The sequence below is a fragment of the Lutra lutra genome, chromosome 10, assembly GCF_902655055.1.
Source record: "Lutra lutra chromosome 10, mLutLut1.2, whole genome shotgun sequence".
NCBI lineage: Eukaryota > Metazoa > Chordata > Mammalia > Carnivora > Mustelidae > Lutra > Lutra lutra.
In genome coordinates, this window is record NC_062287.1 from 97,207,417 (window position 1) to 97,230,064 (window position 22,648).

Below are 22,648 nucleotides of genomic sequence, written 5' to 3' on the forward strand. Positions count from 1 at the left end.
CGTGCCCTGTGGCCCTGGGCAAGCCCCCTCCCCTAGGCCTCGGTTGCTTTTGCTGTTTAGGGGATCGGGTGAGGTGATCCCCCAGGCCCCAGGATCGGAAGGGGTGGGCATCTGCAGCCGCCGCCTTGTTTGGGTCTGGAACTTCTCAGACGGCTCTTGTCAGCTCCCAAGCCTCACCAAATCCAGGCCTGAGGGCTCCTCCTCCCCCAACTTCCCCCAGCTCCCGCCCCCGAAAACCTGCGCTCCTGAAAGGAGCGGCGCGGCCCGCGTCCCCCGAGCCCGAGCGCTTTCTCTGGGGCTCCCCGTCCCAGGCTCCCCCGAACACTCAGCGGAGCGGCTCCTTGCACACTTGGTGAAGCGACCCGAGGTGGGGCTGGCGCTCTGTCCCCAGCACCTAAGGGGGCGCAGAGAGCCGGTCCTCGACGGGGTTAAATAGTCATCCGGGGACGGAGCCTCGCACAGGCTGGAACGCAGGCCCCGGGAGCGCCGGTACCCGTGACACCCCCGGAGCTCCGAGCTCCCTCCCGAGTCCCCATCCGCCCGGGCTTCCCTCCCCGGGAAGAAGGGCGGGCGTCCATCGGGGAAAGAGAACGGCCCCAGGCGAAGGGGGCAGAGTCGGCGGCGGAAAGCTGGGGCTGGGGCAGGGCCCCGGGGAGCCTGGGCAGGACAGGGGCCTGGGGCCGGGAGACCCCGGGCTCGGAAAATGGGGGTCAGCCAGAGCCCGCCGTCTGAGCATGGACTGCCCAGGCGGAGCGAACGGGGGGTGCGGGGACCCGCGGCTGGAAGCCAGGGTAGAAGCGCCGGGGGGCGCGGGGCGGGAGCGGAGGCGGGGACGCCTGGGTCGGGGGGCGGTGCGGGTTTGAGGGGAGGGGGCGGGGCGGGTCCTTCCTCGGTGGGGGTGGGGGGGGGCGGGAAGGGGGCGGGGGCCCATGTGACCGGCTCAGACCGGTTCTGGAGACAAAAGGGGCCGCGGCGGCCGGAGCGGGACTGGCCCGGCGCGGGAGGGAGCGCAGCACCGCGGGCAGCGAGCGAGTGAGCGCGCGGGGGCCCCGGCGGACTTGCAGCGGTGGCCTCGGCCCTTCGCCCGCTGGGCCCCGGCCGGCCCCGGGCCCCGGGGGCGGGGTGGCGGTCCGAGCTGCGTCCTGGACTCCAGGCCGCCCCCAGCGAGACACCTTGGGCTGTGCGCCCCGGCTAGCGGCGAGGGGCCGACCCCAGAGCCCTCCCGCGCCGCCGCGGCCCGTGGGCCTGGAGAGTGGGGCCGGGGGTGGGAGGTGCGCGCGTGCGGCGCCCCCGTGGGGAAGGGGGCGGCCGGGGGACGCTGACCCGACATCTCCCCGCAGGATGCATCACCGAGGCTTCCTCCTCCTCGCCCTCCTCACCCTACTGGCGCTCACCTCCGCGGTGGCCAAAAAGAAAGGTGATACGGGGTGTGGGGGACTGAAGGAGGGCTGGAGACCGGCGGGTGAGGCCGGCAGCCTCGGGCCTGGCCGCCGGCATTCCGAGGGCGGGACCCCAGGAAGCGGTCCCCGAGTGAGTCTGAGTTCCGTTCCCCGTGCGTCTTAGACAAAGTGAAGAAGGGCGGCCCGGGGACCGAGTGCGCGGAGTGGGCCTGGGGGCCCTGCATCCCCAGCAGCAAAGACTGCGGCGTGGGCTTCCGCGAGGGCACCTGTGGGGCCCAGACTCAGCGTACCCGGTGCAGGGTGCCTTGCAACTGGAAGAAGGAGTTTGGAGGTGAGGTGGGGCTCAGGCGGAGGGAGGGCTGGGGGTGGGCAGCCTCACTGAAACCTGGGCAGGTTTGTGGCCACCACTGGGCCCCCAGATCTGACCCAGGGCGCTCTCCCGCCAGCGGACTGCAAGTACAAGTTTGAGAGCTGGGGGGCGTGTGACGGGGGAACGGGCACCAAAGCCCGCCAAGGCACCCTGAAGAAGGCGCGGTATAATGCCCAGTGCCAGGAGACCATCCGCGTGACCAAGCCCTGCACCCCCAAGACCAAAGCCAAGGCCAAAGGTCAGGGAACTGGTTGGGGGCTGGGGGTGGTCATTGCCGGGGCCTTCCACAACCTGTGAGAGGGAATGGTTAAGCCTAAAGTTCTGGACTGTGGCGGTGACTTCTTGACACCTCTGCCCTATGCTTTTCCTGTCCGTAGAGATGCCTTAGATGGGCAGGTACTGAGGGTGAGCCACAGAAAGTGCTCAAGGATTATCAAATCCTTCTGGCCGGAGTGGAAGTACAAACTCCTTTGGTTCTGTTGGAGCATTTTGCTTGGGAGTCAGGGAGTTGTCCCAGAAGGGCTTGGCTTTGTCACCTCTCCAGCCAGAGGAAACATTTGGTCAGCTTGGGTCCTTTCTAGTATCAGGGCTTCCCAGTCCCGACTCCCACCACCCCTTAGCTCATTGCCAATTCACAGCAGCACAGAGAGGCCATCAGGGCAGAGGTGAATCAGCCCACCTTGCTAGGTGAGGAGGTGGAGGCTGAGGGCCCCTGGGACCAAGAACTTGAAGATTTCCTGACCCCCAATGAAAGTGTCCCGAATCGGTGTGGCGGCCCTTCCAGCATCAATATGGCTGCGCTCTCCCTCCAGCGACCCGGCCCGCAGATCTGCAGCCACTAGGGGGCAGAATTTTCTCCCTAATGTATATATAGGGGGTCTCTGCCAGGTCACCTGAACTTCAGGTGACTCTGATAACACGCTATTTCTTACTTGTTTTACAGCCAAGAAAGGGAAGGGAAAGGACTAGCAGCCAGGTCTGGATGCCGAGGAGCCCAGGGCCGGTGCCCTCCCTCCCACAGGCCCAAGATCTAACCTACCAGTGCCTTTTGTCTACTCATTAGCTTTATCAATCATACCCTGCTTCTTCCCTTTCAGTCCTCTGCCCCCACCCCCAAGTGTCCCAGATGGGGAGGGACAGGGGATTGTGGACAGCTTGAGCCTCCTGCCCCAGAGGGATGTGATTCCCGGTACCCCCTTTTGTTCTTCCCCACAAAGATGCCATTACTGAGAAATAAATAAACAGTCGTGTTTTTGTTTTGTTTTTTTCCCAATAAAAGCTTTTCATTTAATATATAAAAGCCCCAACCCAGGGAGTTTGCTGTGGTAATTTGTTGGGGCAGAAACTTGGGAAGGAAAGGGAAGGCGGTAGGGATGTGGCTTTCAGGGGGCTGGGGGGCTTGGCGGTGAGTGCTCCCCAGAGCTCATGGAAAAAGCAGAATGGTTATGAAAAATTGCTTTCAGGGCCCTGACTGACTCCTGAAAGGGTGCCCCCATCCATCCCGAGCCTTTCAGTCTGGTCTTTCCGGGGAGGGGGGTGCACACCAGAGCTGGGAAGCCAGAAGGCTCCCTAGAACTGACACTCCGCATCTCAGCCACTCTCAAGCAAAGGTCTTTTGGTACAACCCACTACCAATAGAAGGTTCTATCCATTGGGAGAGAGGAGATGGGAGTCTGCTTGCCTGAACCCTGTGTGGGTCAAGTTGGCCCCCATTCTCCCCGGCAACCCAGGCCTCCCTCATATGCTGCAGAAGCCTGCTGGGGGGGCTCTTCAGAATCAGGGGGGCCTCTCTGCTCAGCACGGGACCGCAGGAAGCCAGACCTCCGCTCCTGAGCATGAGATGCTGACCTAGCTGCCCCATCCTGACCATGACCAGGACAGTGCTGGGGTGGGGAAGGGGTTGAGAGGAGAAGGGGGGGTGCCTGAGAGCCCAGAAGGGCCTGGCCTCTAGCTAGCCCCCCCGCCCACCCAACCAGCGCCTGGCCAAGTAGCTGCAGCAAGGGGAGCGCTCTGCCCCTGGAATGGGACCTGGGAGGAGGGGCTGGGCCTACATGCGGGGTGCAGCAGGGAGAAAGCACCAACTACAGCAGAATGGGGGGACCCTACCCCTCCACTCCCCAAGCCTCCTTTCCCCAGCATCGGCTCCCTTGCTCCTCCCACGGGGATCCCGGGCTTCTGCTGCCCCCCAGATGTCCATTCTCCCAGCCACGCCGGTTGGTCACAGTGGGCCAGGTGCCCCAGAAGCCCAGTGCCTCCCAGCAACCTGAGGAGGGCCAACAGAGGGTGGGGCCCGGCAGTCTTGCTCCAGACGCTTCTGGGGCTGAGCCTCCTTCGGCCTGTGCTGAGTGGAGATCTGGTCTGTCTGCATCCCACCACAGCTGCTTCCTGAGCCTCACAGGGCTCTCGGGGACCTCAGTTCTCTTCAGTGAACAGGAAGGCGGAGAGACGCTTCCAGATTTCCAGACCTCTCCGTGACCGCCACGAGAGGGACCACCCCCGTGACCACCCCCACGGCTCAGCGCACACACGCGACCACCAGCACCTCCTGTGGTGCCTCTGCCCGCCTACCGGGCTGTGCCGATGTTCCTATACTGGCACAGCAGCAGGTGCCGGAAGGTCTTTTTAAAGGTGGCGTTGCAGAGGGCGTAGCAGGCGGGGTTGATGGTGCTGTTGACATAGCAGAGCCAGTAGCCGATGGACCACACCGTTTCGGGGATGCAGCTGTGGCAGAAGGTGTTCACCAGGACCATGACGTTGTACGGCGTCCAGGTGAGGATGAAGGCCAGCAGGATGGCGAAGATGGTCCGAGTCACCTTGCGCTCCCGGGCCGCCATCTGGCGCTTCTTACGCACCTGGTTGCGGGCAATGCTGGCGAACTTGCGGGCCACGTTGGCCGCCGGACGCATGCCCGCGGGCGTGGCCGGGACGATCTCGATGGCTGTCACACACTCATTACCAGTCTGCTTCGTCACAATCTGGATCTTGGACCATTTGGAAGCGGGGTTGAGGGCCCGTGGCTGGAGGGGAGGGGCGGGCACGGCCGGCGTGGTGGCCTCCGCGGTGGACAGCTCCGTGGGGGGCCGTTCCTTGGTGTTGTGTGTGGCGCTGCCCGAGCTGGACTCATTGGAAGTGTCCTTGTCGGCCATGGGGCGCGGCGGGGGCGGCAGGGCCGGGGGAGGGGCCTCCTCCAACTTCCCGTTGCGCAGCTCCTCGGGGCCCGCGTCCCCCGGCGGGGCCTTCTGGAGGCTCTGCTTCATCAGGGGGCTCTTGAGGAAGGCCAGGGTCTTGGCCTTCTTCTCCTTGGGGCCTTCGGGCCGGTGCTTGTGGACTCGGCTGCGACTGGCCAGGGAGATGTGGATGTAGAGCACCGTCATGATGACCACAGGCAGGTAGAAGGCCGCGATGGCAGTGCCGAAGGTCACCGCCGGGTTGGACAGGAACTGGATGAAGCACTGGTTGTCTGGCACCGTCCGCTTGCCCACCACGAACTGCCAGAACAAGATGGCGGGCGCCCAGAGCACGAAGGACAAGACCCAGGCGGCAGCGATCATGAGGCCTGCCATCTTGGTGGTGCGCCGGGCTGGGTAGGTGAGGGGCTTGGTGACGCAGAAGTAGCGGTCAAAGCTGATGATGAGGAGGTTCATGACCGAAGCGTTGCTCACCACATAGTCCAGGGCCAGCCACAGGTCACAGACCACGGCGCCCAGAGGCCAATAGCCCTTGATGATGTACACGGTGTAGAGGTTCATGGAGAAAGCGCCGATGATGAGGTCGGCACATGCCAGGCTGAAGAGGAAGTAGTTGTTGACTGTCTGCAGCTGCCTGTTGACCTTGATAGACAGCATCACCAGGATGTTGCCCACGACAGTCACCAGGCTCAACGAGCCCGTCACCGTGGCGATGAATACCATTTCCACAGTCTCGTAGCGGTTATGCGTGGACGTGACCAAGCGCACAGACTGGTTGCCCGAGCTGCCATTGACTGGTGTGATGTTCGCCATTTTGGTTAGCCGGGGCAGCCAGGCAGTGTCTGGAGGAGGAGGGAGAGAGGAAAGGGTAAGCTGCTGAAGGGGTTTAGAGAGGTAATGCGAGGTGACAGAGGAACATCGTCCTGTGGGACCTTGGAGAACTCCGCCCATCACTGGCTCGTTTCTTCACCCATTCATCACATATTAAGCACCTACTGTGTGCAGGCACCGTCCTGGGTGCAGGAGTTACGGAAGTGATTGAGACACACAAGATCCCCACCCTCACGGAGCTTCCAGTCTGACTGGGGCAGACAGACGAACGTGCAAACCACACACACACACAAAAAAAAGCTGGAAGGAAAACAAGAGGGCAAATGGTATATAGTGGGTGAGTCAGAGGACAGACAGGGATGCTTCCTTGTTGGGTGATCAGTGAAGGCCTCTCCAAGGAGGGGATCTGGACAATGGCAAGGAGACAGACATGTGAAGAGTCACAGAGGTGGCTTAGTTGGGGCAATAGCCAGAGCAAAGGCCCTGGGGCACATATGGGGCAGAGAGAGAAGGACAGTGTGTGCAGGCCCCAGAGAAGCAATGGGGAGGGTCTTCAGTGGTCCCAGACGTCAGCCTGTAGCTCTGGTCAGGAGAGTTCATTCACTTCCTCAGTCATTTTGTGACCAAACATCCCGGGGGACCTGTCCTCCATCCTCCTAGATGGCACTGGGGACACAGGCAAGAATATATATTAGCAGCTAAGATTTCTCATCTACTAAGTGTCGGGCACTTTACTTTCTACCAACATTAACTAATGTCTTCCTCACAACACATCTGTGAAGTAGAAACCTTTATTTTTCACTACTTCCAGGTGAGGAAACTGAGGCACAGAGATACTAAATAACCCGCCCAAAGTTCCACAAGTCCTTGACGTCCTGCTGCTGCCCCAGAAGCCTAAGGGTTCTGGCAGAGGGAGACCTGAAGAGCCACAAGAGCCCGTGAGGCCACCTTGGGGAAGGCTCCGGGGATGACCGGGGTGGCCTGGAGTGGGGAACACCGAGGACGAGGAGAGTGCCATGTAGAGGGCCCAGGAAGGTACATACCAACACAGCCTCCCCTCCCCGAGCTCCCCATCCCAGCCCCAGGGTGTGGGGGGCACTCAGTGCAGGGGTGGTAGGGACCATCCACAGAAAGGGGCTGAGGGAGGACCAGGAGGAGTCAGAAGCTGAGAGGGCCTGTCAGCCAAGGAAAGACACACAGGGTTTCCAAGGGGCCGGCACCAGCTCTCGGCCCAACTGGGGACACAAAGGGGCTCACAGTGTCCCAGAGGGAAAAGGGGGGACGCTGCAGGGGAGCCTGTGGCCACCCCGAGGGCACCTCCTGGCCCGCCAGTACACATGGAGAGCATCCCGGCTAGGACCCCCCAAGCACACGGCCCCTCCGCTGAGCCTGTACCCAGCTCCCACCCAGGGCCCTCCTCATCTCTCCCCTGCTTTCCTCTCCCATACACGTGAGGGAGGCCCACGCCCAGTGCGCTATGCCAGGGCAGCCGTTCAGCCCAGCCTCCTTCACACCCGCCAACACACGCACCATTACACACGCACACGGGCCCCGTCCCAGCCCCGCCAGCCCTGCGCGCTGTCGTATACACAACGTCTGTGTGTGACAGAGAGGAAGAGAGAGGGCGAGGCAGCCAGTGTGGAGGAAGGAGCACTCACCCAGCAGCCCAGGCTCCAAGGCCAGCAGGGTCCTGGCTCTAGACCAGCCACCTCACCTTCTCACCCCTCTCTTTCTCGTTTGCAAAATAGAGAGGACCCCGTCCCAGACCCCTCCCAAGCAGCTATGGGGACCAGCAACTGAACTTTCCATCTGCCGCAAGAAAATGCGCCAGAGGCTAGAGGCAAGAACCAGGGTGACCCACCCCCACCCCATGCCTGGCCTCAACCCCTCTCATTCCCCTCTGCAGACCCAGCCCCAGCCTCCTGGCCTGGCAGTTCACATTCGCCTGTCTAAATCCTTGGTTCTCAGGAGGAGAGGCTCAAAGAGGGGTGTTGCCATTTCCAAGGTCACACATGAGTCAAGGGCAAAGGCTAAAAATCAGCCTCTCTGGGGTCTCTGACAGCCCCATTTCATCTTGGAGAGTTTCTGGTGTCTCCCTCTGAGCTGGTAGGGCAGAAGCACCTAGCAGGGAGGGCCGGCCCTCCCCAGGCAGGTGCAAGCCGGTGCAGGGTGGGCAGGATGGATCTGTCCGCCAGCTCCAAGGAAAGCCCCATCTCAGCCTCCGGGGGCCAGGACACAGGCCAGCGAGATGGGAATGGGGCCAGAAGTCCCAAATACGAAAAACATAGGAGCCCTGGTTTATTGAGTGTTAACTAGGAGTCAAGAATCCTTCTGAGCTTTTTCAGCAGATTACCTGGTTTAATCCCTACAGAAGCCTGATAAGGTCTGTACTATTAGTATCCCCATCTCACTGATGTAACTATCTTCCTACAGATGAGGATAATGTCAATTAACTTGCCCAAAGTCATCCCGTGTGTAAGGGGGAAGGGCTCAATTAGAACCCAGGAGCCACCTTCTCAACCTCAACCTGTCTCAGGTGGATTTCCTGCCTCTGCTGTCCACTGCTCAAAATCAAAGAACTAAGGGTTCCCTCCCGCTCCCTGCCGACTCCCCCACTTAGCTTTCCCAGAAGAGAAGAGACCTCTTATCTCCATGGGGGACAGACATCTTGTCTCCAAGGAGGTGACAGGTGGTTTAGTTCCCGTCTGGGTCCGCTAGGGGAAGCTGCCAGCGGCAGAAAGGGTGAAGCATGGTGCCTTGCCGACTCCTGCCCCAGCATCTTTCTGAACCCCTCGGTCCCCCACCCCACCCCCCCGCACACATTCTGACAGCAACCCTCTCTGGGGCCTCTCTCTGCCATCCAGGCCCTCCGGAGATCCGGAGATCCGGGAGTCGAGCAGCCGCTGCCCAGGGCTGTGCACACCGCTAGATGGCAATGTCGAGCCCTGGGTGCCGGCTCCTGACTCCCGGCGGGCGGCGGCTCTTCGCCGCCGCCCCCAACTCCAGTGCGACCGAGAACACAGAGGCTCCAAGGCAGGGCCTCCCAAGGGTAGGACGTGCCCGCACCCCCCAACCCCACCCCTTTGCCAGGCCCTGCTCACGAGCTGCCCTCGGCGCCGCGCGGGTTCAGTGGTGGGAAAGTTAAGGGCGCCGGGCTTCCACCCGGCCCCGCCGAGCAATGTGTGGGCGGGAAGGCGAGTGCGAGTTCTGTTTGTGTGTGATTACTGGGGAGCGCGAGTAGAAGCGAGTAGCTGTCTGCATGTACGTGTGTGCGCGCTCGGCCACGCCTGGATACCAGTGGCCCGTGTGCGCGTGAGCAGGCCCATGCCATGTGGACACGTGCTTGTGCATGCGTGCGCGGGCCCGGGGTGCTGTGGTCTGGGGAATGCACACGATTTGGGTATGCCTGTACCTGTGAGTTTGTGTACAAGAGCAAACGCAAAGCCCACAGTAGGTGACCTGCCCGGATTCAAACCGCCCTGCCAGGAGACCTCAGTTCAGACTTCCGCTGTCTGAGCGCAGAGAAGATCCCGTCTAGAGCCAGTGTCTGAATCGTGCCCGTGCCCCGCTCGTGGGTGGGAAGGGGTCGCGGCTAGACTACAATCTGGGCTGCGACGGGCCTCCTGACCTTGGGGCATCGTCTCAGCCAGCGCCCAGTGGTGTATGGGTCCCCAACGCTGTGGCGTGGTGTCCCAGCCTGGGACTGACTTCTGTCGAGGGGCCTCTGCTGGAGTCGCCCCACTGGCCTTCCAAGACACCCGGCTCAGCTCAGCGTGCTCAGGAGCATTATGGTCAAAGGGTGCCCAGTCAGCTGGTGGGAGTATACCGGCAGCACCCCCAAAACGGGGAGGCCCAGCCGTGGCTTAGGTCAGTTGAGTGTAAGACTCATTCCCTCCCACAGTTCTAACCCTGCACCCCGCCGGAGAGGCACCATCTGGCCCCAGCGGCTAGAGTGGGCTCCCGGTTTCTCGAGCTCTGGGCCTGGGTGGACCTCGAGGGCCGGGTTGGGAGTTATTATTGGGCTCTCCTGGAGGCTCCTCCAGGTCCCCTTCCTGGTCAATGGGGCCCTGCCTCTCCGGTGCCCCGCCCTCCCCCCAACCCCCTAGCACGCAGTTCCTGCAGCCTCTGGGCGTGGGCACCGTGCTTTCCCGGGTTCTGGAGCCCCCCCTTTTCCGGACGAGAAGGGAGCGCGTGCTTTGGACGCCGTGGGGAGGGGGTTGGGGTGTGGGTCTTGGTTCTTAGGCATTCACTTTAAGGCTCCGGAAAGGCTGTGCCCCTGGATCCGTCCCTGGGGCGGGAGAAGAGACGCAAGAGTTCACAGGAGGGAAAAGGGGCTCAGGGAATTCGCCGGGGACACTGCGCCTGACACTTCCGCCACTGGGCCCGGGGCTTGGCTCCGGCTCTCCCGGGCTCTCCCGGGCTCGGAGCCTGGACAACAGCAGGGGGTAGTCCTAGAGTGGGGGAGGGGCGCCAGGGGAGGGTAGGGGTATTTCCGTCGGGGTTCAAGGTCGCGGATGGAGGACTTCATGGACCGGAGTGGGCTGGCAGCGCAGGGGGTTGGGGGCGGGGAGACGGGCGGGAAAAAGGCTCCTTAGGGCTCCAGAGCCTGGCGCCCTCCGGAGCTGCCCGTGGGAGGGCTGGAGTGCGGGGTCCCGCCCCCGACGGCTGCCCCTGGCGCCTTGAGGGCTGTGGGCGGGCACCCCTCCCCCGACCTCCTGAATGTCCATTCCTTCCCAGAGGCGCACCTGGAGAAGCTTCCGAGACTCCGGGTCTTTCTTCCCGCGGGGCCCCTCACCCTCGAGCTCTGTGCAGCTCCAAGCACCGCGCTCGTCCCCAAAAGAGCCTGGGGCCCCGTCCCAGTGGGACCCGTCTCCGGGGACCCTCAGAGGGTCCGGGTGCCCCACGTCCTTCTCCCCCAACCGAATCCCCCTGCCCCCGCGCCGCCGCGTAGTCACTTACCAGACACCTCCGCCCGGGTCCCCTCGCACCTGACAGACGGCGGGACCAGCGGGCGGCCCGCGGGCCAGCGGGCGGGGCGCGCGGCCGGGCCGCGGGCCGGGGGCGGGGACGGGGTGCCGAGGGGCGGCCCCTGCTCCGCCCGCAGCTCCCGGCGCTGTGGCTTCGACTCGCGCTCACGCTCGCACTTTTCCCCGAGCCGCGTGATGTCACGGGGAAGCAGCCAATCCTGGTGGGGCCGCGCCGCCCGCCCCGGGCCGGCCACCCAACTGCGACGCGCGGGGGGCACCACCCGGGGCGTCGGGGACCCCAGCTACGCGCGCCCCTCACTAGAGCCGGCCGACAAGCTCCCCGCTCGGCCACTGTGGGGGCACCGCCCCCGGCTGGCAGTACTGCTTAGCAGGGGGCGCTGCCCTCCCGGGAGGCTGGGGGGGGGGGGGGGGGGTGGGGTGTCCGCGTTGTCATGGGGACGCGGCGCCCCCTCGCGGGCTGGGGAGGGAGCTGGCAGCCCCGTCTGGCTGCGCTCTCCGCCTCCGCTCTGACCAAGCACCCGGGACCTGGAGGTGGTCTCGCACCTCGCCTGGACCTCCCTCCCTACGGGGCCCCGCTCACAGTGGGACCTCGGAGGAGCGAGTGTTTGACCCCAACAAGAGGTTACGGGTGGGTGGGGTCGGCTCAGCCGTCACGGTTCCGTCGGGGCAGAGAGCCGAGGGCCGGAAGCTTCCAGCCTCAGGGCCGCTAGTCGGCCGCCGGACTGCCAGAGAGGAGGGGCGCCGTCGGGGCCTGGGAAGGAGCTGGAGAGAGAAGACAGGCAACAGTCCGCCAGGGAGGGAGGAGCCCGCCCATCGCACACAACACTTCCCGGCCCCCGACCACCGCCGCCACCCGGCTCCCGGCTCCTGCACTCCAGGCCGGGGAAGGGGTGCGCATCCCCTCTCCGGCCCCGGGATGGGACGCGCCGCTCAGGCAGCCGATGTTCACCGATGCCTGTGAGGGAGAGCTGAGTGCCCAAGGTCACCTGGGGCGGAGCCCGGAGCGAGACCCCAGAGGGCGAGTGGTGTCTTGAGTTTTCCGGGAACCGCATGGGTCGGGGCCTGGAGACTTGGGGCCTTGCTTGTGCGGAGCGGAAGGGGAGGGCCCGGGAGTCCGCGGCTGGGGTGCCCGCGAACGAGTCCGGTGACTTCAGCACCTCGGAGAGCTCCACCTCTACCCTGACCTTGTAGGCTCCGCACCGCAATACAGGGCACCCACATTTCTGACACGACCTTTCCTGGGGCCAGCCAGGGTCCGACTAGTTCCTCCCCACCCCCACCTCACGCCCAGGCCCTGATGCCTGTTACCCCAAACTCTTTGAGCACAAACACCCGATTAACCTTAAGACCGCGGGTTCCTTCTCTTGGAAAAACAACTCAGGTCCCGCCTCTCCACCCTTCCCCAAGGACGGGGGGAGGCGGGGGGCTGCGAGGGGGGCGGTGAGGCGGGTAAGGCAGTAGAGGGGAGGCGGCAGGAGCTGTCAGAGAAGGGGCGGTAACTGGGGGAAGAGCCGGAGCTGCGGGGCTTTTGGTGTGTTCTCCATTCTGAATGTGAATGATCTGGTCTTCCATGAGCCTCATAACCAAGGACGAAAGAAGCTGTTGTTCTTGCCCCCACTTCACAGATGAGGAAACGGGCTCAGCTGGTTCATATGACAATCAGATGATAGTCCTGCCCTTGTTCCACTTTGCCATCTCTCTCCTTAAGGTCTAGGAGAGGAGGGTGCTCCTAGGAAGGTGAAATTATGGGGTGTGTGTGTGTGTGTGTGTGTGTAATGAGGAGACAGGGGAGGCCAGATACTTATAAAGTCAAACAGGGGAAACAAGCCAGGCCAAGGAATGGGGGCCACAGAAATGTCTCCAACCACTGCCTTGAGTTCTTCCAGAATCAGTCAGGCAAAGTTGCTCGTTTCCCTGAAATCCTTACCATGGGGTAGGTAGGGTTGACCCCTCCAATCCCAAACCCAACAGTGAACTATGGAGAGCAGAGTTGGGAACCAGGGGACCTGGTTTTGTCTTTGCTCTCTGCCTTTGACAACTGGGTTCACTGACAACTTGGGTGTATAGAACTCCTCTGAACCGAACTCATCTCCGCCAAGCTCTGTCCTGCTGACCCCACAACCTTGTTATTAACAGGCAAGGGACCCAGAGGCTCTACTACTGGTAAGGAGCTTCTTCTTCTTCTTCTTCTTTTTTTTTAATGATTTCAACTTTTTTTTTTTTTTTTTTACATTTAATTTGTCAGAGAGAGCGAGCGAGCACAAGCAGACAGAGTAGCAGGCAGAGGCAGAGGGAGAAGCAGGCTCCCTGCCGAGCAAAGAGCCTGATGTGGAACTCGATCCCAGGACGCTGGGATCATGACCCGAGCTGAAGGCAGCGGCTTAACCAACTGAGCCACCCAGGCGTCCCTGGTAGGGAGCTTCTATACACCAGGCAAGGGCTTTCTAAAGAAGGAAAGGGGTTGATGTGGAGATAAAGTTTTGACAGGTAGCTGCTGGGCTCTTCATTGGCCAGACAGGATAGAGGCAAGGCTGGCAGGACCAAAGTTGGAGGCTCTCATCCACAAGGCCTCTTCATAACCCCGTTTTCCAAAATAACAGCAAGTCAGGTCCTCATCTGGGTTCAAACCCTGGGTCAGTTAGTTGTTTGGTTTGGGGGGTGGTACCAGTTCCCATCTTGGAGGGTTTCTGTGATGAGGACAGAGATAATACACACTGAGTCCTTGGCACGTGGTTTACACTAAACAAATTCATAGTCCCTACTGTCAGACCAAGGAATTCTTCCTCTCCCTGGGGGTTGGGATATGTGGGTAGAGGGCAGGGACTGCAGTGGGGCAATCCTTCTGTCCTTCAATGAGTAATTCAAATCCCACATCTTCAAAGAAGGCTGGCCCTAACCACTCCAGTGCTCTCTGACCTAGAATGAAATTACAGAGTTCCAAGTAACTGTAAGAGTTTACATAATACAAGCTCTGTATCTTACTATACAGGGCAGGAAAGTGAAGCAGATAAAAGGCAAGTGACTTGTCCAAGGTCACACAGCTGGCTGATGTGTCTTAGTCCAGAACCTACTGTTATAATGTTCCAGAAAATTCTAGCATTCGTAACTATGTAATAGCTCTACACATTGTTCTGCATTACTTGCTTGCCTGTTTAATCTTTTGGTTTTGTCTCCGATGGGACAGTAATTCTACAAGCTCCAGAGCACCTGGGACAGAGTCGGACACACAAGAGATAGTCAAGAAAGAGCCATTGCTTGGGCACCTGCATGGTTCATCGGTTGAGCGTCTGCCTTTGGTTCAGGTCACGATCCCAGGGTCCTGGGATTGAACCCCACCTCGGGGTTCCTGCTCGGGGAATCCCTGCAGGTAGGGAACCTGCTTCTCCCTCTTCCCCTCCAGCCCCCTCCCCGACTCATGCTCGCGCTCTAATAAGATCTTTAAAAAAAGAAATAGCTGGGGCGCCTGGGTGGCTCAGTGGGTTAAGCCACTGCCTTCGGCTCAGGTCATGATCCCAGGTCCTGGGTTCGAGCCCCACATCGGGCTTTCTGCTCAGCAGGGAGCCTGCTTCCTCCTCTCTCTCTGCCTGCCTCTCTGCCTACTTGTGATTTCTCTCTGTCAAATAAATAAATAAAATCTTTAAAAAAAAAAAATAAAAAAAATAAAAAAATAAAAAAAGAAATAGCTGTTGCTGGCAAAAACCCCTGGGCTGGCTGCTTTCTTGTGTACTTCTGTAAGAGTTGGGGCAAATATCCTCCTCCCACTTTCTAAGTGGCTTGAAACGCAAACGTGACCAAGGCCCACAGCTACAGCAGGCCCTTCAGCCAGGACACAAAATAAAGGGAACTTAAGGGGTGCCTGGGTGACTCAGTGGGTTAAAGCCTCTGCCTTCGGCTCAGGTCATGATCTCAGAGTCCTGGGATGGAGCCCCGCATCGGGCTCTCTGCTCAGCAGGGAGCCTGCTTCCCCCTCTCTCTCTGCCTGCCTCTCTGCCTACTTGTGATCTCTATCTGTCAAATAAATAAATAAAATCTTAAAAAAAAAAAAAAAGGGAACTTGAGCAGCCAGCAAGTGGCATCTTAGAGGGATGCCTGCAGACCAGCCCAGGCCCCCACCTGGCCAGCCCAGACACCCATCATGGGTGGTTTCCGGGCACCAGCGAGGATCCAGCTTTTTGGTCAATCACATTCATACCTTCATTCCAGACCCACAGTCCTGGATAGGGAGCAATCAGGATGAGGGTCTTTCCATCATTCCTACCTAGCCCCCTGTCACTGTTAAGGCTGCCCTAATCCTTAGCAAGCCTGGGGGAAGCAGGAGGTGGTGGGGCACAGAGCCCTGGTACCATGCACACGTGGCAGCCCATACCTGACTGGCTTCTTCTGCTGAGGAAACAGACAGGGCTCCCCACATAGGACAGCAGCACCAGAAACTGCATGACAGAACCCGGGCCCCCTCTCCCCCAACCCCCCAATCACCACCCCCTCCTCCGTCCTCCATGGAAACAAACAGAGAGGAGCCTGGTGAGGGGCGTGTCATCATTTTAATGATGTAGATCTTTGGTGTTTCCCTCATTAGCAGTCAGACTATCCCCTCTCCTCCCACCACAATGTTTCTATGATGAGTTACAAACAGAAAAGAAATCACATTTTCATACTAAAAACAAAATAATCAGAGCCTTGATTTCTTCACTAGAAACTACACATACAGTTCAAGATTCCACATGCAACACCTTAAGTCACAGACCGAGACCTCACACTCTGACCTGGAGTCTCATCCCCTCCCCCAGCCTGGGGCTGGCTTTGGCCTGGGCTCATGTAATACTGCTACCCACAGGTGCTGCTCTGAGGGCCCGGGGGGCAGGCGGAGAGGAGCCTGGTGGACAAGCCCCGGGGGCTGGCCAGCCTACACCCCCAACTCCTGAGTGAGGACCTGCCCACCATCCCTTGACCCCATCCTGTATCGGGCAAGCAGGCTGCCCCCTTCGCTCCATGGTTGTCCCCCATCACTAAGTGCAGGAAGTCCCTGTCTTCAGGAATCTGGGAGCCTGGCCTGACCCCTGACCGTGGTCTCTGTGGGGTAAGATCAAGAGAGGCTGAAGCTCTGGAAGGCTCAGAGATGGAGGTGGCTCCGGGGGGGGGGGGGGGGGCAGGCTGCTCCTCCTGCTCTTGGGCTCCTAGTGGCTCTGCCCATGCAACAGGGGGACAGGGCAAAGCTGCCCCACTGGCCACTGTCCTGGATGGTTTGGCCCAGATCTGGAAGACAGTTCACCCTTCTGAGCTCTCTGCCCAGGGGTGAGTCTCTTTAGCCATGTTTCTGGGAGAAAGGGGGGGTTCATGGCAGGGTACCCACTTCCTCCTCCCTTTACACGGAGCATAGCAGTATGGCTCCCCTGGGCTCCAGATCCTCCAGAAGGTTCTAGTCCCGAGGCAAGCCTTGCCCATTCGACTGCCTCAAGCCCACTGCCTCTGACCTCACTCAGGGCCCCCCCTCTTGCTCCTGTTCCCTGATGCAGCCCGCAGCTCTTCCGCGTGGACAGTTCCCAGTCAGCTGTGAGGTCCAGTTTCTGCTCAGCGGTTCCAAGGGGAAGCACCAGTGCACACATGGGTCTCTACCTGTTCCGTGGCTCCCTGCTGGGGCCCGCGGCCTCCCCCCTGCTGCTGCCACTGCCTTCAGCAAGGTGGTTGTTATTGGTCATGTCGCAGTGCAGGGTTGGTCCTTCGGTGCGGGGAATGGGGAGAGGGGCGGGGACTGGGGATGAAGGCGGCAGGGGCGGCTGGGGCAGCTCCCGCCCTGGAGCACTAGGCTGGTCCCAGGAGGCTGTCCGGGGGCTCAGGCCCCGCTCTGCCAGCTGCCCGGGCTCCGCAAGCAGTCCCCGAGAGGCAGAGGGCCGGGGGGAGGACGCGCGGGTGGCCGCGGGCTCAGCACCGGTCTGGGAGCCGCGGTGGATGCGGTGGCTAACGATGATGCTGTTGCCGAAGCCGCCCATGGAGGCCATGGTGGTGCTCTGCTCCCGCTGCACCACGGCCGTCATGCCCCCTTCCGCCATCAGCCGCTGGATCCTGCTGAGGGCGTCTTCCCCGCTCGCACCAGACTCAGAGCCTTCGCCTGGAAGGTAGGGAGCACAAGACAGAGGGAGTTCGTGGCTGACCGGGACCACATAGGCAAGGAGGCCACCGTGAGGAGGAGCTGGGGGATTCTCCGCCAAAAGCAGAAACGAGAAGAGTCCAACTCCTTTGGAGAATCAGTCAGAGACTTGAAAGCTAGACAAGACTCCCCAACTGATCCTAATTCCCATTTCAGTTCTACTGGTTGGAAAACTGAGGTGGAGGATGGCATGAGGTGGCCAATGCCACTCAGCCAGTTAAGAGGCAGAGCTGGACCAGAAAACGGGCATTTGGCTTCGACCCTTCCAGCACAAGTGGCAGGCTAGTCACTACATGAATGAAGGTGGCGGGGTGGCCACAGATGGCTTGCTTTGTCTGCCTTCTCCCTGTCTGGGTAACTGGGGGACCCAGCCTGGAGAGAGGGCGTGCTGCCTGGTCGGTGGAAAGAGAGGGCAACCTGCAGAGTGTGGCCTGAAGGCAAACAGTCTGCTCGGCCTCATTTCAAAGCTGTGCTGTCTTCCCTCGGTGTTGTTCTGTTTACTTCCTAAAAGCTCACAAGGAAGACTGGATTTTTAACTGTTCCCTAGAAGGCATTCTGTCTCCTCTCTTCCCAAAACCACCAGATTTCCCAAGCTGTTTCCCATTTACTGTCCTCCTTGGCTTGGGCAGGATGCCTGATACCCTCATCCTTCCCTGGAGACAGCCCAGGCCTGAGGCTTCAGCGCACATCTCCAGGGAGGGAGAGAAGGTTCTGTTCCTTCCCCAAAGGCCTGGGCATCCCACCCCTCTTGTGTGGGAGCAGGGGAGGCTCTTGCTCAAATCTGTTCTGTACTAGCAGTGTGACCTTGGACAAGTCTCTTAATGTCCACCTTGCACAGTGCCGGGCCGAGAAAATGAGACAACAGGCACGGTGGACGCTTCGCGGCGGCTGTGCTGATGAACCTGGGGTCTGGGAGGAGCGGGGCTCTGTCCTGAGCTCCTTCCACCTGGGCTACCCCACAGCCAACCCAAGCCTGCGGACCGCCAGGACCGGCACTACCTATCAACTTAGCTGCTGTGGCTACTTGCTGGCCAGTCTGGGATTTCGCAGACTTGGGGACACGGACGGTGAGGGTTTTTCTTTTTTTGGGTACTTATTGTCAACAGCTATTTTTGTAAGACTTTTTTTGCTCCCTCCCTGTCCAGTCCCTTTTCCCTGCTTGCCTTGTGAGAGCTGGATTTCCAGCCAGCCAGCTTCACAGCTTCATGGTGTCTGAGGCCCCATTAGATCTCTCCCTCCTGGTTGGTGCTTGGCAGCCTCATGCCATGGGCCTTCGCCAGGTCCATCTCTCCAGCACCAGGCAGTGCAGACTCTGCCTGAGCTTTCCCTTCCCTGCCTGCAGTTTGCTTTTCTCCCCATCAACGCTACCCATCCACCCCCCCGACCCCTAAGGCGGCCGCTCTTCCCCGCTTCCCCCTCAGACAGCTCAGCGCCAACTCCCAGGGCAGAAGGGAAGACACTTCTCTCAGGGGACAAAGCCTTCAAACGGTGGGGCAGAGGGTAAGAGGCAAGGTCAACCTAGGGCCGAGGTGCTGGCACAGCTCCTACCCTGTAAGCCAAAAGGGCTGTTGGCGAGGCCCCCTGGGGACCTCTCTGTGCTCGCTGCCACCCCCACTGCTTTCCAGGAACTCTGTGCACTGAGGGCCTCCCCAGCTGGGTCTGGGATGTGCAGGGGGCTGGCCCGAGGCCTGCTGGCATTGGAACTCATTGTGCTGGGCTCTGTGCCTAGTGAACTATCAGCTCTTTTCACGAAGCTCACTTCCAGGGGCAGGACAGGGTTGCCTTGGGGCCCCAAGAGCAGTGCTACAGTCAGGTCCTCGGAGAGGCCCTCCTGTGCTTTCCTGCTGTTCCCATGGCCCTGGCCTGGGCCACCTCTCACCACGACTGTGGCTGTTATGTCCTGACTGGTCTTCATGCTTCCTACCTCTTCCCTTTCCACCCAGCCTCCACGCTGCTGCTATTACCATTCTAATTAAGCTCAGACTCACTGAGTTCTAGTTAAGTCCCTAATCTGTTTAAAACCCAGCAGCTCCAAGGGCTCTCAAAGTTGTCAAGACACCTTAGCAGGGCATTTAAGGGCCTCTGGTCACGTCCCAGACACTTCCCCAAACATCCTCCCTTCCTGCACCAATGCTCTTACCAAAGCTGGTGTGTGGGGCACTGCTGTGTGCGTGCCTGCCCCTGCTCACTCACACTGGGGACACCCTGGGAATGTCAAGGTCAATGTAAATACCACCCCTCCCACCTGGCCTTCTGTGGACCCCAGCAGGAAGTGGCTGCTCCCTCCCTGAGCCCTCCCAGTGCCCCATCCTTCCACGGGTGTTATTTGTGGCTGTGGTATCTCCCTCCTGGGCTGCAAGTCCCTGAAGGTCTCAGAGTGAGTTTTATTTATCTTTGGGTCTGGTGTCTAACACATGGCCTTGCACTTGGCATCCATCTGTCACGTGAATGTGTGGCTGAATGAAAGGGCTACTAGGCTGATCACAGGTGCTCCAGACTTAAGGTACTCTGTGAAATCTGATCACACGTCACCCCTCTGCTGTATGAGAAGTACTTAAGTGTTTGTTTCCTTTCTGAACTTGCTTTTGAAGGAAAAGGCAATGGTTTCATCTCGGATTCTGCTTCTCTCTGCAATGCCTTTGGATTCATGGTGCCTAACACAGTATCAATCATAAAGTCAGTGCTCAAACAGACTAGATGGAGAAGTTAAGCCGTGTCCGTGGACGGCTTCCTCTCGGCTGGTGCACATAGCTGTGAGCTGTGCTTCTCCCTCCGGGATTCCAAGCCAGGCTAACTCTTCCCCTGGCACATTCTTCAAGAAGAAAACACACTGGAGCCTGAGGGAAAAGGCAACCATGGCCGGGAATCCAAGCTATTAGCTCTAGGAGCAGTGGTGGCCATAGAGGTTAATTCTGCTGTCTCCACTCCCGGCAAGAGCATTTCTTTTTGTCTTTGAAAAATGGGAAATTGGGTTACTGTTGACAGGACATCTTTTCCTTGGCAAGTTCTAAGGTACATTCTAGATGCAGACGCCAGGATGGGAATCAGCAAGTTCCCATAATGCCCTGTAACTACATTTAATTCTGGGGCTTTTGTTGCCCGGAAGAGGGAAGCGAGGCTGAGTAGAAGGAAGAGCTGCCCTTCCTGCCCTCAGGGAACACGCTGGCCTTCTAGCCCCTCGCTTTCCACCTTTGCTTTTCCCTGGCCCCGGGCTACTGCGGTGAGGCTCTCATCTTCACCAGCCAAGAGGAGGCCTAGGCAACCTTTCTCCAGCGGTCAGAGGAGAGGAGTGCAGTGCAGCCAAGTTCAGGGGCAGGCCTTTGCCTCACTCAATCCATTCATTCCACAAAGCTCCTGAATGCCTACTGTATGCCGGGCAGGCATGGTATCAGTGTGGGGGGCAAAGAGTGAGCCCAGGGAACGCTCCCCTCCATTTCTGAGTGACGGGAAACTTCGGGAAACTTTGAAGGTGGACAAGCTAAAGAGCTGATACTTGCAAACTCCCTCTGTGGAGGGCTCTTCCTGGAAGTCCTAGAAAGAGCTGAGGAGACTAATCCAATTTTTATTAAGTCAGAAAATGAAGAGTGGCCTGGAAACCCTCTGTGCTGACTGACGGGGAAAGGGCTAAGGGAGGGGCGGCCCCAGAATGGGAATCAGTCATGCAGAGCCGTTTCCCTCACCGAACCCACCTGGCCCGCTGACGTGTCGGGGTGCACAGGGGATACCCACCTGGGCCCCACCTTCTAGCTAAGCCCAGGAGAAGGGTCAGCTAACTTCACTAAGGCTTTCCGCTACATGTTCCTGCAGCTGTGGCCACCAGTTTGCCAACACGGAGAGAGAGAAGCAGGGGTGAGAGTTGGGATTCCAGTATGCGGAGCCTCAAGGCCCACCTGCCGGATGGGGAAGGTGGGCCAGAGGGGACGTGTGCGCCTGAGGAGACACTTACTTCCTGGTCCCCTGCCTTGCTACCAGAGTGGCAGGAGCGGCCAGTGGTCCGATGGGGTAAGCACCTCCTGGCGCCAGGAGAGATGAAGCTGGCCAGTGACATCTGTCCCCACAACCCATCCCTTTCCCCTCACTTCTTTCTTTGTGAGGGACTTTCTGAAAGGGACCGGGGTGCTGAGAAGGGCTGGCGTCCAGAGCTCCAGGCAAAGGTCACGGGCCCCAGACCGCCGCGGCAAGCTGCAGGAGCCCCTCTGCCGCACTTGGGCACCACACGGCTACACCTGCCAAAGAGCGCCTCCGCCAGCTGCTGTCCTCTGTGGCGAGGGGACGGGTAGGGAACTGCCCTGGGAAACTGGCCAGAACCAAGGAAGAGGCATGGGCCTCAGATGGGTATGCAGCCTGGGCCACAAACCAAAAAATGGACTCAACTTTTAAAAATCTCCATTCACAGGGGGAAGAGGGACAGAGCCCTGTGGGGGGCTACTGGACAGAAAGCTGCTCCCTGGGGAGACACAGGCAGATCTGTCACTCTGCCTCCTTCAAATCACGGACGGCTCTTCCTTCTGAGGCCCTTTTGTGGCAAATGGCTCACACAGAGCTGAAGCATGCTGTGTCCGGCTGGAGGCTGCCTTGTTTGAAGGTCCGACTGGCGAGGGGCCGGGGTCGGGTAAGGGGAGTGACTAGGCGAGAAAAGCCTGCTCGGCACAGCTGCCCACAGACTCCTAAGCGGCTCCAAGCTGTACCGCTGAGAAGTGCTAATCGGTTCTCAGAAGCGTGAGGCCAGCACAGAGCCGGGGCCAAGGCCAGCCGAGCTACACCTGAGGTAGGTGAAGGAAGGGGCTGGTGGCGCACTGGCGACAGCCAGAATGGCAAGGAGCCGTGGGTGTGATCACGGCTGGCCCCAGAAGCCCAGGGCCCGGCGTGCCTGTCCTGGGAACAAGAGCCCGTGGCACTGAGTCTCTCTCGCAGGCTTTTCCATCGAGGCCACCTCCTGTGTGCTCTCTCTGGAACATCAGCCTGGGTCCTCTGAGTCCTACAGAAGAGGGCGGTCAGGGTACTCGGTGGGAGCCGAGCAGAGCTGCAGGAGCAGCTCGGCCTGCTGCAAACAGTGACCCAGATCAGGGAAACGCTGTTCCTACCGAGGAGTCTCCTCGTGCCCCCAGGGGAACGCGCCCCAGGCAGGTGAGAGGGCGCTCCTCCGGAGAGGGGAGGGCCCTTTCTTGGCACCCGCTGTCTCTGCGGAGGGACCAGGAGGGCTGACAGGACCCTCAGTCGTGTTTGTGCTTTAAAATTATGTGACTCTTACCTTCACCAGGGCCCGAAGCCGCTGTCCCTGGCTCCTGTAGCTCCCTCTCTGTCTGTGTTTCAGCATTCTGCAGCTGAAGGGCCAGAGTCTGGGTGCCCTGAGAGGTCACGGAGGTGGTGGGGTTCCGGGGCTGCAGTCCAATGGCATTCATCAGACCCATGTCTCTGTCTGTCCTCCACGTAGCTCTGCTGGTTCTAGAGAGAGAAAGGCAGACGGAAGTCAGGCAGCGCGTGGGACAGCACACCTCGCCGAGTTCTACGTGCTCCCCACCAATCCTGCACAGCCCCCTGGAGCAGAGCCTGCAGGCTCCTAGGACAAACTCTGTGCTCCTGTGGCTCCCTCCCAATGGTAGGTCACTCCTCCAGGTCAGGCCAAACCTGGGATGATGCGAGGAGGCTGCAGAACCACCCCGTTTTGCAAACCAGCTAGTTCCATCACTCCCTCCAACAGGGAGTGTCTTTCTGGGGAGGTAGAG

The 22,648-nt window shown here is 60.1% G+C and overlaps 3 protein-coding genes across 7 annotated transcripts in view; 1 reads left to right on the forward strand and 2 right to left on the reverse strand.

Annotated features, from left to right (window-relative positions):
• Positions 1-130: 130 nt before the first annotated feature.
• MDK (midkine) lies at positions 131-3,077 on the forward strand. Of its 3 annotated transcripts, XM_047690755.1 has the most exons (6): positions 916-1,032; positions 1,341-1,417; positions 1,564-1,731; positions 1,847-2,008; positions 2,714-2,766; positions 2,803-3,077. In XM_047690755.1, the coding sequence occupies exons 2-5, from the start codon at positions 1,342-1,344 to the stop codon at positions 2,737-2,739; spliced, it is 432 nt and encodes a 143-aa protein (XP_047546711.1). In that variant the 5' UTR covers positions 916-1,032; position 1,341; the 3' UTR covers positions 2,740-2,766; positions 2,803-3,077. The 3 variants fall into 3 exon arrangements, with proteins under 3 accessions (XP_047546712.1, XP_047546713.1, XP_047546711.1); XM_047690756.1 differs by lacking the exon at positions 916-1,032 and adding an exon at positions 131-367 and having other exon boundaries at positions 2,714-3,077; XM_047690757.1 differs by lacking the exon at positions 916-1,032 and adding an exon at positions 471-489 and having other exon boundaries at positions 2,714-3,077.
• On the reverse strand, positions 3,022-10,879 carry CHRM4 (cholinergic receptor muscarinic 4). Its single transcript, XM_047690754.1, has 2 exons — positions 10,749-10,879; positions 3,022-5,800 (listed from the first exon to the last, which is right to left on the reverse strand). The coding sequence occupies exon 2, from the start codon at positions 5,769-5,771 to the stop codon at positions 4,335-4,337; it is 1,437 nt and encodes a 478-aa protein (XP_047546710.1). The 5' UTR covers positions 5,772-5,800; positions 10,749-10,879; the 3' UTR covers positions 3,022-4,334.
• A 4,420-nt stretch (positions 10,880-15,299) lies between these two features.
• Positions 15,300-22,648, reverse strand: part of AMBRA1 (autophagy and beclin 1 regulator 1) — a 178,437-nt gene continuing 171,088 nt past the window's right edge. For all 3 annotated transcript variants that reach the window (XM_047693076.1, XM_047693075.1, XM_047693074.1), the window contains 2 exons: positions 22,174-22,367; positions 15,300-16,883 (listed from right to left, as the gene is read on the reverse strand). In XM_047693076.1, coding sequence (XP_047549032.1) covers positions 16,387-16,883; positions 22,174-22,367 — 691 coding nt within the window. In that variant the 3' untranslated portion in view covers positions 15,300-16,386. The remainder of the gene's footprint in view (positions 16,884-22,173; positions 22,368-22,648) is intronic.